The sequence below is a fragment of the Heptranchias perlo genome, chromosome 3, assembly GCF_035084215.1.
Source record: "Heptranchias perlo isolate sHepPer1 chromosome 3, sHepPer1.hap1, whole genome shotgun sequence".
NCBI lineage: Eukaryota > Metazoa > Chordata > Chondrichthyes > Hexanchiformes > Hexanchidae > Heptranchias > Heptranchias perlo.
Genome location: NC_090327.1, coordinates 12,224,456 through 12,239,566, shown reverse-complemented (window position 1 = coordinate 12,239,566; position 15,111 = coordinate 12,224,456). Strand labels below are relative to the sequence as shown.

Here is a 15,111-nt window from a genome sequence, read left to right as displayed (position 1 = left end):
CACAATCCTCTGAGTGAAGAAATTCCTCCTAATCTCAGCCTTAAATGGCCGACCCCTTATCCTGCGATTATGCCCCCTAGTTCTAGACTCTCCAGCCAGGGGAAACAATCTCTCAGCATCTATCCTGTCAAGCCCCCTCAGAATTTTATATGTTCCAATGAGATCACCTCTCATTCTTCTAAACTCCAGAGAGTATCGGCCTATTCCAGTCAATTTCTCCTCATAGGACAACCCTCTCATCCCAGGAATCAATCTAGTTTCCCGTGCCTGTACCCTTTTTAAGCAATTGGGTCACCCCATTGCTTGGCAGAGCCCAGCAGCGTCACGGAGATCAGTACCCAATGGAATGTGCAAAATGGAGAGAGTGGCACACAGGGGGCATTTTCCAGAGACATGAGCAATTTTTTTCGATTGTGCAACAGTGCAGTTAAGGGCACTCTTCTAAAGATGATAGAGACTGGGTTCAATTTTAAGAGGCTTGTGTTTCCTGTTATTGTTGCAAAGTTCCTTTGTGATCATGTTTGATATTATTAACAGCGCAATATAAAAACGCAATGCCCTAATGGTTTGGTTCCCTCTCTGCTGTGTTATAGCTCATTTATTTGTACATTTCAAGGAAATGTTGTAAACGCTTGACTGGATTCAAGTCCCAACAGCAATGTGGTAAATACAGCCCTGACGCGAACTGCGTTGTACGTCGGAATAGCAACTCGTAAAGTACAAATCCATAGGAAGAGAATCCCACGCTTGCTTTAAGAAATAAGCCTGTTGTCCAATGGTCTGGGGCTCTGAACCTAATCTTTGCCAACTGAATTGAGGGTACAATGGGTGCAAGAGAACAAAATACAATTCTCCAGCTGGCTGAACCTTCCACAGACAGGTGCATAAAATCCAGGACAAAAAAAGTGTATATTATAATAATAATAAAGGCAGAAGATATGTAAATATTCAAACAAGAGCTTGGACTTTGGAACATCTAAAATATATCCAAGTTCTGGATCTGAAACTTAGTCAAGAAAATCCCAATCACATTTGGATTTGACGTACCTGAAATCCAAACACAAATAGGTCAATTTTGTTCTGATTCAGTTAGAGAAGTGACTTTGAAGCGATATAATGTAAAATGGTCACCAACAGCAAGGTAGATATCAAGAAATGCAAAGCCAATGCTCTTTTCAGCACAATGGCCATATTCTATAATGTGTGCATATTTTAACTAACGTAATACAATGTTCACATATCCTGTGCTTGTATTTAACCGAAGAAACGGTCTCATTATTTGTTCTAAGACACCTTTGGATCTTGTTCCACAGAATGTTAAACAAAATGACACGGGTTGGTGAAGCGGTTAACTGTCAGCAGTTCTTGTTTTTATCTGTCCTAGGTGTCCATTACACCATTTCTTCAGTAAAGTTTACACTGCAGTAGCGAGCTCCTTCGGCCCAACTGGCAACAAATTATTATCTCTGGGCTCCAGACTGACACGCTGCCAAAGGCTATTGCGGCCAAACCAAGTGGAACACAGCGCCTGTGCTTCTCGTCAAGGCTCTCAGAGTGGGGGAAGAAAATGAAGCCGAGAGACGGGAGGCTCTGCCGTTTCCTCGTGATAACGACACTGTTTCAGTGCCTTGGCGGAACAAGTCAATCAGCTCCTTCGTCGTCGGCGTCAGGATCGCACGTGCCAAGAGGAAAGTCGGGGGAAGCGCACAAGCGGGTGAAGCGAGGCTGGGTGTGGAATCAGTTCTTTGTGCTGGAGGAATATACAGGCACAGACCCACTGTACGTGGGGAAGGTAGACAGCGTTTATTTCTCTTCCCTTTTTAAATGCTAAACGTTTGTTCACTCAATCGATCTCCTGATTGGAAATGTTGGCCCTGAAATGATGCCTTGGGACACTGGCATATGAATTTGTCTGAAATCCCTGTCCGTATTATTTTAATGGAGGCATTAATTCTTTCAAAATTAATGAGTTGTGCCTCTGCTGAAGTAACGGAAAGAGGATTTCAGACAATGTTCCTAGGCGTCTCACAGTGTGATTTCAGCATCTGATTGTTACATAAAATTACAGGCCATTCGGCCCAACAGGTCTATGCTCCACACGAGCCTCCTCCCTCCCTACTTCGTCTAACCCGATCAGCATATCCTTCTATTCCTTTCTCCCTCATGTATTTATCTGGCTTCCCCTTAAATGCATCTATACTAGTCTCCTCAGCTACTCCTTGTGGTAGCGAGTTCCACATTCTAACCACTCTCTGGATAAAGAAGTTTCCCCTGAATTCCCTATTGGATTTATTAGTGACTATCTTATACTTATGGCCCCTAGTTCTGGTCTCTCCCACAAGTGGAAACATCTTTTCTACGTCTACCCTATCAAACCCTTTCATAATCTTAAAGACCTCTATCAGGTCACCCCTCAGTCTTCTCATTTCTAGAGAAAAGAGCCCCAGCCTGCTCAATCTTTCCTGAGCTGTTGCGTTCACAAACCCTTAAAATATGTGAATGTAACACTGTGCAGATATTTTCAAGTACTAAGTTATGTCTTGAGACAGTTTTCTTCTTTTTCCAACTTTAAAAAATGAACAAAGTCCTTGTCAAAGTGATTGTTTGAAATCCCCAAAATGACTGTGAGTGTGATTCCTAGAGAACTGAGTGGTTCCACCTGATTTTTATTATCACTCATGGGGCTGACCGTGACTCCCTGATGACTTTGTTCATGAATTAACCTGTCAGGCCATTGAGAGAAGAGTCGTATTTCACAGAGGCAGAATGATTATCTCCTATTCTATTCAATTAACACTGAAAGTTTAACCCAGTTACATTGGTTTCACGCCAACAAGTGCCATTCATGTTTAATTTGCAAATACGTGATTTATAAAAATAAGCTATTGCCAAGAAAATGCACTCCTTTGAAAATAGCTGGTCCATCGCTATAAACCTGATGAAGGACAAAAGACTTAAGGAGGTGTGGGCTATAAAACAGATCATAAAGGTGAAACTCGCATCATGTAATAATCTGGTATTTCTTTCATTGTTATGTACCCAGAACTTTGGTGGTTTGCAGCTGGTCCCTTTGCGATAAACTGTTGACAGAAGAGACTTTCAGTCCCTGTTTCAGCCAAGCCCTAGAAACAACGATCCATTCTGAAACCCTGTAAAGCAATTCATTAACCTTATGGCGTGCTGTCAGTGACATGCTTATGAACAACTTATATTTATATAGCTCCTTTCAAATAATAAAAGGCCCTGTGGTTCGTACAGGTGCAGTGCTGAATAACAAGCAGGAGGTTGGGGAAGGGGTTGACCAAAGGCATAGTGGAAAGGGATAAGTTTTCTGGAGGCTTTAGAAGTTGGAGAGGTAGCACAGTGAAGAGCCCTAGGAAGAGAATTTGAGAGTGCAAGGGCTGAGGCAACTGAAGGACTTGCCATCAGTGGTGGGGCGGAGAGAAGGGTGTAGTTGCAAAGTAGACAAGAGTCAGGGGAAAAAAAAGGAGGGCTGAGAAAGATAGCAAGGACAAGGGTTTTGAATGGATTCTGTGCCAGTGCAGGCCAGTCAAACCATTCTATAGCATGAGTTGGCATCTTGAGAGGTGGGAGAGGGAGGAATAACGCTTGAGTGGAGGAGGGATAAGATGATCATTGCTCTTACGGATTCTTACATGTCGGGACTACCTTTACGAATTAAATAAAAAACAAAATACTGCGGATGCTGGGAATCCGAAATAAAACAGAAAATGCTGGAAAACGCTCAGCAAGTGAGGCAGCATCTGGGGAGAGAGAAACAGTGTTAACGTTTCAGGTCGATGACCCTTCATCAGAATTCTACGAATTATATCTGTTTTGTTCTGTCCAGTATATAAAGTAAATGACAGCAATGGTGTAATACAAGCAGTAATTGATATACGAAACATACCCCATTGAACTCTTCCAGCTAAAACACATCAGAGAGGGTAGATGAGTTCAAATGCTAGTTAAGGTCGAGATTTCTACATTATGTCAGTGACTACACTTCAAAAGTACTTAATCGGCTGCAAAGTACCTTGGGACGTCCTGAGGTGGTGAAAGATGCTATATAAAGACAAACTCTTTCTTTTCCAAAGCAAAATACTGCGAATACTGGAAATCTGAATTAAAAACAGAAAATGCTGGAAATACTCAGCTGGTCAGGCAGCATCTGGGGAGAGAGAAACAGAGTTAACGTTTCAGGTCGAAGGCCTCGCGTCGTTCTGATGAAAGGTCATCGACCTGAAAGGTTAACTCTGTTTCTCTCTCCACACATGCTGCCTGACCTGCTGAGTATTTCCAGCATTTTCTGTTGTTATTTCAAGTTCTTTTCTTTTACTGGAACTTGGGCCTTTTGAATGTGACTTGAACAGCGTACTATCCTGGGAATACCTGATGCTAATTCTGGATACTTGATATGGGAAAATATTCTATTTCCCACCGCTAACATCCTGCACCTTAATTAACATAAAATTCACCAGAAAATAATGATCAAAAATACTCCAGCGTACATGACAGCTTTTGCAGTGTCATTATGTTTCATTGAGCTCCATCCCAATGTGTAATAGTAAGAATGCTCCTATAAAGGTAAGAATTTAAGCCTAGATTAGCCCAGTAGTAGGTTGTTGCTGGTGTTAAAGTATCGGCAATTGAAAATCTAGACTTTTATGTCTCAGAGCTGATTGGCACTGTGATTGACTCTCTGGTCTTGCCTCAGCTCGTTTGCTGCTCAAACCCTCTTCCATGCCTTTGTGACCTCTGGACTTGACTATCCCAATGCTCTCCTTGCACCCTCTGTAAACGTGATCTCATCCAAACCTCTGCTGCCCGTATCCTAACTCGCACTAAGTCCCGTTCTCCCATCACCCCTGAGCTCGCTGACCTACATTGGCTCCCGGTTCGGCAACGCCTCGATTTTAAAATTCTCATCCTTGTTTTCAAATCCCTCACCCCTCCCTATCTCTGTAACCTCCTCCAGCCCTACAACTCTCCGAGATCTCTGTGCTCCTCCAATTCGGACCTCTTGTGCATCCCCGATTTTAATCGCTCCACCATTGGCGGCCGTGCCTTCAGCTGCCTAGGCCCCAAGCTCTGGAATTCCCTCCCTAAACCTCTCCGCCTCTCTCTCCTCCTTTTAAGATGCTCCTTAAAACCTACCTCTTTGAACAAGCTTTTGGTCACCTGTCCTAATATCTCCTTATGTGGCTCAGTGTCAAATTTTGCTTGGTAATACTCCCTCGAGACGTTCTGCTACATTAAAGGCACTATATAAATGCAAGTTGTGTCTAATGCAAATTCCAACCCTCTGCTCTGAATCCGAATGTTGCCCAGTATTCATTTGTAACCTCTTGAGCTTCTCAATATTCCTCCTCCGCGTTTAAGGTACACCTTGATGATCCGTCTCAGGTCCTGTCTGGCGTTCGATTGTGAGCTCCAGAACTGTCATTTGCCCTTTCCTTGGTTCCAACACTCTTGGTTGTAATGATTTTGTTGGGCTCCTCATATAGAACCTTCCACAGGTGCAGCATTGGGAGTAAGAAGAGAATAAAATACCAGCACTGAATATTAGTAGGCCTACGATTGGCTGATTTTGGAATGCTATTGATGATTAGTATTGAAGTTACCTGTTACCTGGAACTTCCTCCTTATTGGAGATATATAGTCAAGCAGCGGGAAAAAAAAAGGACAAAAGTAGTATTTGAATGTTGGTGATGTTATCGTACGAATCTTATCAAATCATACCAAATGCCTCTGCCCATTATTTTAATGGTGGTGTTAACCAATTTATTTTAAATAGGTTATGGCTTCCATTAACAGCCGAGAAAGGAATTTGACATGAGCATGTTAAACATTCATACAATAACACCCGTTGAAAATCATTTTTAGCTTTATAAGTGTTAGCATCTTGGCCAAATTCGATAGAGATCTCAAAATAAACTTTAATTAAGACAAACCTTTCAATAATCCTCTCCTAACAAAGCTAATGCATTTTGACTCCATTATGTATGACTCACATCTCATCATCTGAAATAATTTATGAAAGGTTTTTTGGTTTTGTTTAGTTTGGCTAAAATTGGCCCAACCCATCGAACTCTGAGCATGTTCTAGGACCAAAGGAACAGGAGTAGGCCATTCAGCCCCTCCAGCCTGTTCCGCCACTCAATTAGATCATGGCTAATCTGTATCTTACACACCTTGGTTCTGTAACCTTTAATACCGTTGCCTAACAAATATCTATCGATTTCAGATTTGAAATTTTCAATTGAATCCCAACCTCAGTAGCTTTTCGGGAGGGGGGGGAGGTGGGAGAGAGTTCCAGATTTCCACTCCCTTTTGTGTGAAGAAGTGCTTCATGACATCACCCCTGAACGGCCCAGCTCTAATATTAAGGTCATGCCCCCCTTGTCCTGGACTCCCCCCAACCAGAGGAAATGAGGACATTCCTGCTGGTAGATGTTTAAACCTGGTTCAGCTCCAAATATTTGGCAGGTTAGGTTTCTGTACAATAGAAAATCTAATTTACATGTAATCCAAAGTGGGCTAATTAACATGAGGCTGTGTCTCTGTACACACCCACTACCTGGTATTTATTTAACAATGAGTAAACGCGTGAGTGAATTGATTGCAGTTTAAATAGATCCTAAATATGTTGCCAATGATACGCGTAGGGCCCTCATTGGAATTTTGAGGTACAAATGGGCAGATGATATGCTGCCAACGCTTTACCCGTTTGTACTGGCATTGAGCGGCCTAAGCAGCAGCCCTTAAAGGGATCGTCGGAGGCCGCTCAAAAAACGGCCGAAGATACCTTTTAAGTTTTATTTTCGCGGGGCCAGGAAGAGCAGGAATGCTTCTGGGCCCATAGCAGTGCGTTCCTTGTCCTCTGCTGGTGTGCTACGACCAATTCCCTGTCCTATTTCTTTCCCTCTTTCCATCCTGTGTAGTTACTGCCCTTCAGCTGAATGGGAGTGGGTTTTCCTGGCCTTGGACTTTCCCCATAGGTGCCATCAGTGCAATTCAACGTTGGTCAATAAAAAAAATGGACACACTTTGTCAAGTGGAATAGGTTCCACCTCCAGGTCCCCTGCCCTCCCCCCTCCCCCCGCCCCACTTTGGAGTTAATCAGCATCTGATTCTCTGGCTACATATAAAAGAAAGTCACCCCACTGGGTGATAAGTTTAAACATTAGTATAAAGCTGATTCCCCAGAATGGGAGGTCCAGCACCCCACTCCTACCAGACTAATCTGACTGAGTTCTAAGATCACTGCACTCTGTAATTAAATATCGATTCAGATTTGCAAGTGGGAATGTGATAGTCACCGGACAGGTCTATAGCTAAATGAAGTTTCACGGTTGATAAGGGGGAAAAAAATCATTGAATGAAAGTGATGTTGCGAAGATGAAATGTTCAGTATTCATTCTGCAGCTCATTTGAAACCTTGTTGCATTATTTTTTTTTGAGGTACGTCAGACTGTTTTAAAAAAAAACAACAAATATTCTCCTCGAGACATAAAAATGTCTTGAGTTATGTGATTTTTTTTTATATATCGCAACCTGTCAGCACCCCTCAGCTTCTTGCAATTATTTTACAAGATGAAAAGTATGATTCAACATGTTCAAGCTGACAATTAAAAACAAAAATATTCTACTGTGCACAAATTGTGGTCGACTGACAATGATTATCATCTGGTCGACTGACAATGGTTATCAGAGAGGCTATTTACAGATGGGTAGGCTGATCCTGGAGGTGTGAGACACTGAGGCACAAATATATGACAGCACTAACTGGTGAGATGCAGGCTCAACAATGCCCCAGAGTGAGGAACAAGTGTTGCTGAGGCCATACATAAATGATACGGATCAGAGGCATTTTTTTTGGAGAGAGAGAAAGCTAATTACCCTCTGAAGTTGTAGACTCATACTCCACCTAGGGACCAAAGTTCTCAGGTTTAGTAATGGCCAGGTCTCCTTTTCTGCGTTGCTGAGGTGTGATACCTACAGATTGGATAAAGATTGAGACAACCATGGACTTCACTGTCTCCTCCCCAAGCTGACTTTGTTTTGGAATAATGTTTAATATACAGCACCACAAAATAACGTAACACACTGATTGCACGGGTACCAACATAATGATTCTACTGGAGCAAAGTTGCTTTTTATAAAATGTTGCTCTTGGGGGGTGTAGGCAATGCCGGCAGGGCCACATTTATTGTCCAGCGCTAGTTACTCTGAGAAGGTGTTGGATTGTCAGCAAGCAGCCACACGCCTGACCTTATGACTGAGGGAAGGTCATTAATGAAATAACTGTAGTTGGTTGAGCCCTGGATTCTGCTGTGAAGGGTTCCAGTAGCGATGACCTGGGCTGCAATGATTGACCTCAGACAAGCATGTCCATCTTCCTTTGTGTCAGGCGTGACTCCGGCCATTGAAGGGTTTTCCCATTGGACCTCCGTTGACCTCAGTTTTACTCGGGCCGCTGGGTGCCATAATCGATGAAATGCGGCTTGGATATTGAGACCAGCTGCTCTCACCTCTCCTCCTACCTTTTAGACAGGAATGCAAACCTCTTTCTATGTGTGGCTGCCCAAAGTTGGATAGATATGAGAATACAAAGTGTTCTCCTTTTTGCCAGCCCATTCCTTTTCTTTTTTTAAGAAAACAAGGATTAAAGTACTTTGTAGACAAAGAAAAAACACTTGATAGAACAATTTCTGATGTTATAAGATGTATTTAGTAAATCAGTTCAGTGTATGATTGCAAGTGTTATTTGCAGGTGTCATTAAATGCACAAGATAATCCTTAATGTTGCTCCTGGTTACACGTGCATACAAAGGAAAAGACCAGATGGTCCATCAAGCCTGCCTCTACCCATGATGGCCAGAGCATCGTGACTAGACATTTCTTACCCCCACCCCACCCACCCCCCCCATAGCCATGTACGAAGAGCAGTTGGCATTCAAAGTTGGCAGCCGTGGCTCAGTGGTGGCACTCTCGCCTCTGAGTCAGGAGGTTGTGGGTTCAAGTCCCACTCCAGAGACTTGAGCACAAAATCTGGATTATCACTCCAGTGCAGTACTGAGGGAGTGCTGCACTGCCAGAGGTGCTGTCTTTTGGAAGAGACGATAAACCCGTCTGCCCTCTCAGGTGGACGTAAAAGATCCCATGACACTATTTCGAGGAAGAGCAGGGGAATTCTCCACGGTGTCTTGGGCCAATATTTATCCTTCAACCAACATCACTAAAACAGATGATCTGGTCATTTATCTCATTGCTGTTTGCGGGAGCTTGCTGTGCGCAAATTTTGCTGCCACGTTTCCTACATTACAACAGTGACTACACTTCAAAAAGTATTTAATTGGCTGTAAAGCACTTTGGGACGTCCTGAGGTCGTGAAAGACGCTATATAAATGCAAGTCTTTCTTTCAACTGCCTCATACTCGCTTACTTCCATTGAAAGCCATAAAACATGTCTAACAATCATATGACTTACATAAATTACCCAAAATGTTTGTATTGCAGGTTAGCACATGAGAATATTTTGCGTTATGGTGTTAACTGACTTGCAGACTGAATGAATCTAATCTCACATTTATTTACCACCAGCTTCACTCTGATGTTGACAGAGGGGATGGTTCTGTCAAATACATCCTTTCGGGAGAAGGGGCAGGTTCCATCTTCGTTATCGACGAGAGCACAGGGGATATTCACGCTACAAAAAGGCTGGACCGAGAGGAGCAGGCCTACTATGCACTTCGTGCACAAGCTGTTGATAGGCTGACAAATAAACCTGTCGAACCTCTGTCAGAGTTTATTGTGAAAGTGCAAGACATCAATGATAATGAGCCACAGTTCCTGGATGGTCCATATGTGACCAGTATCCCTGAAATGTCTCCCGTGGGTGAGTTCAAAAATGTTATCTGGTCACCCAGCACTCTGCTAATAAAAGCAGAAAATGCTGGAAAACACTCAGCAGGTCAGGCAGCAACTGCGGAGAGAGAGAGAGAGAGAGAGAGAAACAGAGTTAACATTTCAGGTCGATGACCATTCGTCAGAATTGGAAGAAGTTAGAGATTTAACAGTTTTTAAGCAAGTACAGAGCCAGGGAAAGGGATGGGGTGGGGGAGGGGTGGGTGGGTGGGAAAACGGGGGAGGGGAGGAAAGAACAAAAGGGAAGGTCTGTGATAGTGTGGGGGGGCAGGAGTGATTAAATGACAAAAGGGATGATGGTGCGAGGCAAAAGATGGTGGTAATGGGACAGGTTAAGGAACAAAAGATGGGGCTGTAAATGGCAACATCAGAACCATTACCAGCACTCGCTGTCCGAGAAAATGGGAGCAGTGGTTATGATCTGAAGTTATTGAAATCAGTGTTGAGTCCAGAAGGTTGTAAAGAGCCTCATCGAAAGACGAGGTGCTGTTCCTCGAGCTTCCGTTGAGCTTCATTGGAACAGTGTAAGAGGCCGAGGACAGAGAGGTCAGAGTGGGAGTGGGACTTTGCTAACTTCTTCTATGTCCTTCGTCAGGGGAGTAGTTCCCTGACGAAGGAGATAATCTCCGAAAGCTTGTGATTTTAAAATAAAACTGTTGGACTATAACCTGGTGTTGTAAGATTCCTTACATTTGTCCACCCCAGTCCATCACCGGCATCTCCACATCATTTCTTCTATGTCAGTTACATTGCTTGTGTGTGTCGGTTTCCAGCAATGATTTAAGGTGCGTGATACCTGCTTTTCTTGTCACCCACCATAACCTCACAATGGGAAAGTGGTGAAGAAATGCATCGTGATGCGGAAGTGAACAGATATTTTCAAAAAGAAAACATATTTATATCGCCAGGTTCTTTCTCTAGTTTAAAATGGCTGGATGGGATTAATGGACTACGTGCTGAAATTGGTGGCACAGCAAGTATAAATTAGTTGCTGCTCCATAATCTGCCACACTATGTTATATATCCTCTGTCTATCCATTGGGTCAGTCACTAATCTTGTGCAGCAATTAAAACAAATGTACATTCCCAGTATTCACGTTAAATCCTCAGACTTAAATGACTTGTCCCTGTGTTTATTCATAAATTTCAAACCTTTGCAGTAAAATCTTTCAATATAATGAAAAAATGCAGGAAGGTAAGAAATAGCTGAGCCTGTTCCAACAGTATGATAATTGATTAAAAGTATTCTTGATATTGTGATTATTCGTTCAGAATTACAATTAATAAAATATCCAGTAATACTTCATCTGTACATGAATATTAATGCTTGTTGCCGTCTAACTATAAAATGATTAATAGTTGTTGAATGACACTGTAATATCATTGGTATAAATAATTGATATGTTTAATAAAATACTGTTAAACTGCTAGAATTAATCACTATTTTATTAAATCTATAATAAATGCTTCTGAACATTTATCTTCCCTTCTCCACCTCTTTCCCCTTCTTCAGACATTCCCCTGCCCCCCGCAACAGTTTCTGACATGCTGTTTGTTCCCAGCTTTATTCCTGTACCACTGTTTAAGCTGCTAGCCATGGAACATCAGGGCCAAACCCAGGGCCGAGCCGGTGAGGTGGCTGTACCGCTCCGTCGTACAGTAGGCCCAAACCGTTTTCAATCCTGGACCTCAATTTGAATGCCGCCTGTGAGCTGCGGGTGCCAAGCGGATACTCGACTCGCTGCACCTCACCGGTCATGGGAGGGCGGGAGATTGGCAAGGGTGGGGGGTAGGGCAATCCCAGAGGGAGGTCTCGCATGGGGCCGGAATTTTTTTGTGGGGACCAGGAGGAACGCTCCTGTTTCTCCCCGGCCCCACAAAAATTAAGACATTTTAAAATTTTTCAGCACCCTTTGACAAAAGGATTTGAAGTCACGGTCTCTGAATTATTGAAGTTGATGGCCCTGGAATAAAGGGGGAAGCAGCAGCATGGATACGAAATTGGCTAAGTGACAGGAAGCAGAGAGTAGTGGTGAACGGTTGTTTTTCGGTCTGGAGGGAGGTGTACAGTGGTGTTCCCTAGGGATCGGTACTAGGACCACTGCTTTTTTTGATATATATTAATGACTTGGACTTGGGTGTACAGGGCACAATTTCCAAATTTGCAGATGACACGAAACTTGGAAGTGTAGTGAACATTGAGGAGGATAATAATAGACTTCAAGAGGAGAGAGACAGTCTGGTGGAAAGGGCGGACAGGTGGCAGATGAAACTTAACACAGAGAAGAACGAGGAGAGGCAATATAAACTAAAGGGCACAATTCTAAAGGGGGTGCCGGAACAGAGAGATCTGGGGGTATATGTGCCGAAATCGCTGAAGGTGGCAGGGCAGGTTGAGAAAGCGGTTAAAAAAGCATACGGGATCCTGGGCTTTATAAATAGAGGCATAGAGTACAAAAGCCAGGAAGTTATGTTGAACCTTTATAAAACACTAGTTTGGCCACAACTGGAGTGCTATGTCCAATTCTGGGCACCGCACTTTAGGAAAGATACGAAGGCCTTAGAGAGGTTGCAGAAAAGATTTACTAGAATGATTCCAGGGATGAGGGACTTTAGTTACATGGAGAGACTGGAGAAGCTGGGGTTGTTCTCCTTAGAGAAGAGAAGGTTGAGCAGAGATTTGATAGAAGTGTTCAAAATCATGAGGGATCTAGACAGAGTAGATAGAGAGAAACTGTTCCCATTGGCAGAAGGCTCGAGAACCAGAGGACACAGATTTAAGGTAATTGGCAAAAGGCGACATGAGGAAAAACTTTTTTACACAGCGAGTAGTTATGATCTGAAATGCGCTGCCTGAAAGGGTGGTGGAGGCAGATTCAATCGTGGCTTTCAAAAGGGAATTGAAGGAAAAAAATTTGCAGGGCTACCGGGCAAGGGCAGGGGAGTGGGACTAGCTGGATTGCTCTTGCAGAGAGCTGGCACGGGCTTGACGGGCTGAATGGCCTCCTTCTGTGCTGTAACCATTCTCTGATTCTATTCGTGTAGGCCTCTGGATTATTAGTCCAGTAGCTTAACCACTACATCTACTGTACTCGATCACACAGTGTGTAAAAACAAAGCTATTAGAGACGGACAGTCAGTATCTGAACCAGCTCACATTCATCTAGTTAAAAGCCAATTTGGGCCTTTGAGATACAGATGTTCCTGGATATCTCGTTATATGAATGGGCAGGAGATTATCACCCACATGTTGTGATGCATAATTATATCACACTGGAAAAGATCATCTCAACTCACAAAGTTGCATTTATAAGGGTTAAAGTTATGATCAGTTCAATGATCTTACGAGCGGTTGCATTAAGCGTCTGTAAAGTAATGCTGTTGGTGGTAATTTCAAGGAGATAGTGGGGGTAATTTTAACCTCACCTGCCCGTCTGGAGTCGGACGGGATCCGGTGCAACGCTGGTTTTACATCCCACTCGATTTTACTCTCTATTGAAGTCAATGGAGAACAATATTGGGCGAAGTGTAAAATCGGTGATCCGCCCGATCCCGTGGGTTTCCCGCTTGCAATTAGAAAAAAAAAGTCATCATTTTAAGCTCAACTGCGTTTTAGAAGATTGGCAAAAAACTTTACGAAACAGGGCGTAGAAAGGACTATGATAAAAGAATTTTTAAAGTATTTTACAGTTTATTTCCTCATTCTGTTCAAGGAAAACTTTGACAATGGCTCTTGGTATTTGATGTAACAAATGATCCATTACATTCTGTGCAGGAACTTCTGTGATACAAGTGACAGCGACTGACGCTGATGATCCTACTTATGGGAGCAGTGCCAGGGTGGTGTACAGTATCCTCCAGGGACAGCCATATTTCTCTGTGGAGCCAAAGACAGGTGACAAACGCTGACGATATCCGTTTTTTTTTTTGCAGGAGATAGCAGAAGTTTGGAATTGTGCAATTTCAATTATAATTATTTTTGTCAGACCTAAAAGCACTCATTTTTATTCTGCCTCATTTTGTTACACTCTGTTATGGTGACAGCGACAGTTCCAAACGTTTCCTCATTGATTTAGAGACTCCTAATTTATCTCTGACGTGTAGAGTATAAAATGTATGTAAAATAGTGACAGCTGCAGTACATGAGGTAATGTCAACTGTTGCCTGTCACACTGTAGTTTCAAGGTCTGGCCACTAGATGACACTGTTCTGAACTCTCTACCAGCTCTGCCCTCCATCTTGTTTATTTTGTCTTTTCAATCTTGAAGTTTTGAAAGTTTGGCTCTTTTATTTTTAAAAAAATATATTGCCTTCCCTGCTTACCACTGAGCCCGTAATGCTGCTCTCTTCACCTCCTTTATCACATGTAAGGAATCTTACAACACCAGGTTATGGTCCAACAGTTTTATTTGAAAATCACAAGCTTTCGGAGCTTGCCTCCTTCGTCAGGTGGAGGTAAGCTCCGAAAGCTTGTGATTTTCAAATAAAACTGTTGGACCATAACCTGGTGTTATAAGATTCCTTAACATTTGTCCACCCCAGTCCTTCACCGGCATCTCCACATCATGGCTCCTTTATCATGCCCACTGCCTCTGCTGACATTCCCCGGGTTTATTTCCTGCTCGCAGGCCTGGAAAAAAAATTTCAAGCATCGAGCCTGCTCTCCTCTGCTGACTTAAAAAAAAACATTGAGCTTCTGTCCAATGGCTCTGATCCCCATTGCTTGCCCTGAAAAATATTAAACTTGGGGCCTGTAGCCCTGATCTCCACTTTAGTCCTTATCCCTCTCAGCTAACTGCAATAATCAATAAAATGTAAGGTCTGCGGCTCCAACCCCCACTGTGTGTAAAAAAAAAGAATAATTTTTGCTCTTCATAGAGCCCCGATCCCTGCTTAATAAAATAATAATGGCTCAATTATCACCAGATTGCCTGCTCTGCACTCTTTCCATGCCACAAGCTATACATAAAAATGTAAAATTCATCTCTGCTAGAACTCACCACTCCAGCTAGAAAATGTGTTTTTCTAAATGCGGCCCTGCTGCCCGACCTTTGCTCTCAGCCCCCGATTCCATCTTTTCCACCTCGATTTGAAAGATGGCACCATCTGCCTGCACCCTGCTCTTCACTGTTCTACAATGCCTTCCCGAAACATAAAAAACAACGGCTCCATTTCCTGACC

General features: G+C 43.0%; 1 protein-coding gene across 2 annotated transcripts in view; it reads left to right on the top strand.

Moving 5' to 3' along the window:
• Positions 1–1,567: 1,567 nt before the first annotated feature.
• The window catches only part of LOC137305964 (cadherin-7-like), a 94,853-nt gene continuing 81,309 nt past the window's right edge, over positions 1,568–15,111 (top strand). Inside the window, exons 1-3 of one of the 2 annotated variants that reach the window (XM_067974941.1) lie at positions 1,568–1,792; positions 9,607–9,901; positions 13,706–13,825. In XM_067974941.1, the coding sequence (XP_067831042.1) occupies positions 1,568–1,792; positions 9,607–9,901; positions 13,706–13,825 (640 nt within the window). Of the gene's footprint in view, positions 1,793–9,606; positions 9,902–13,705; positions 13,826–15,111 lie in introns of those variants that run through there. The other variant, XM_067974949.1, reaches the window with a different exon arrangement.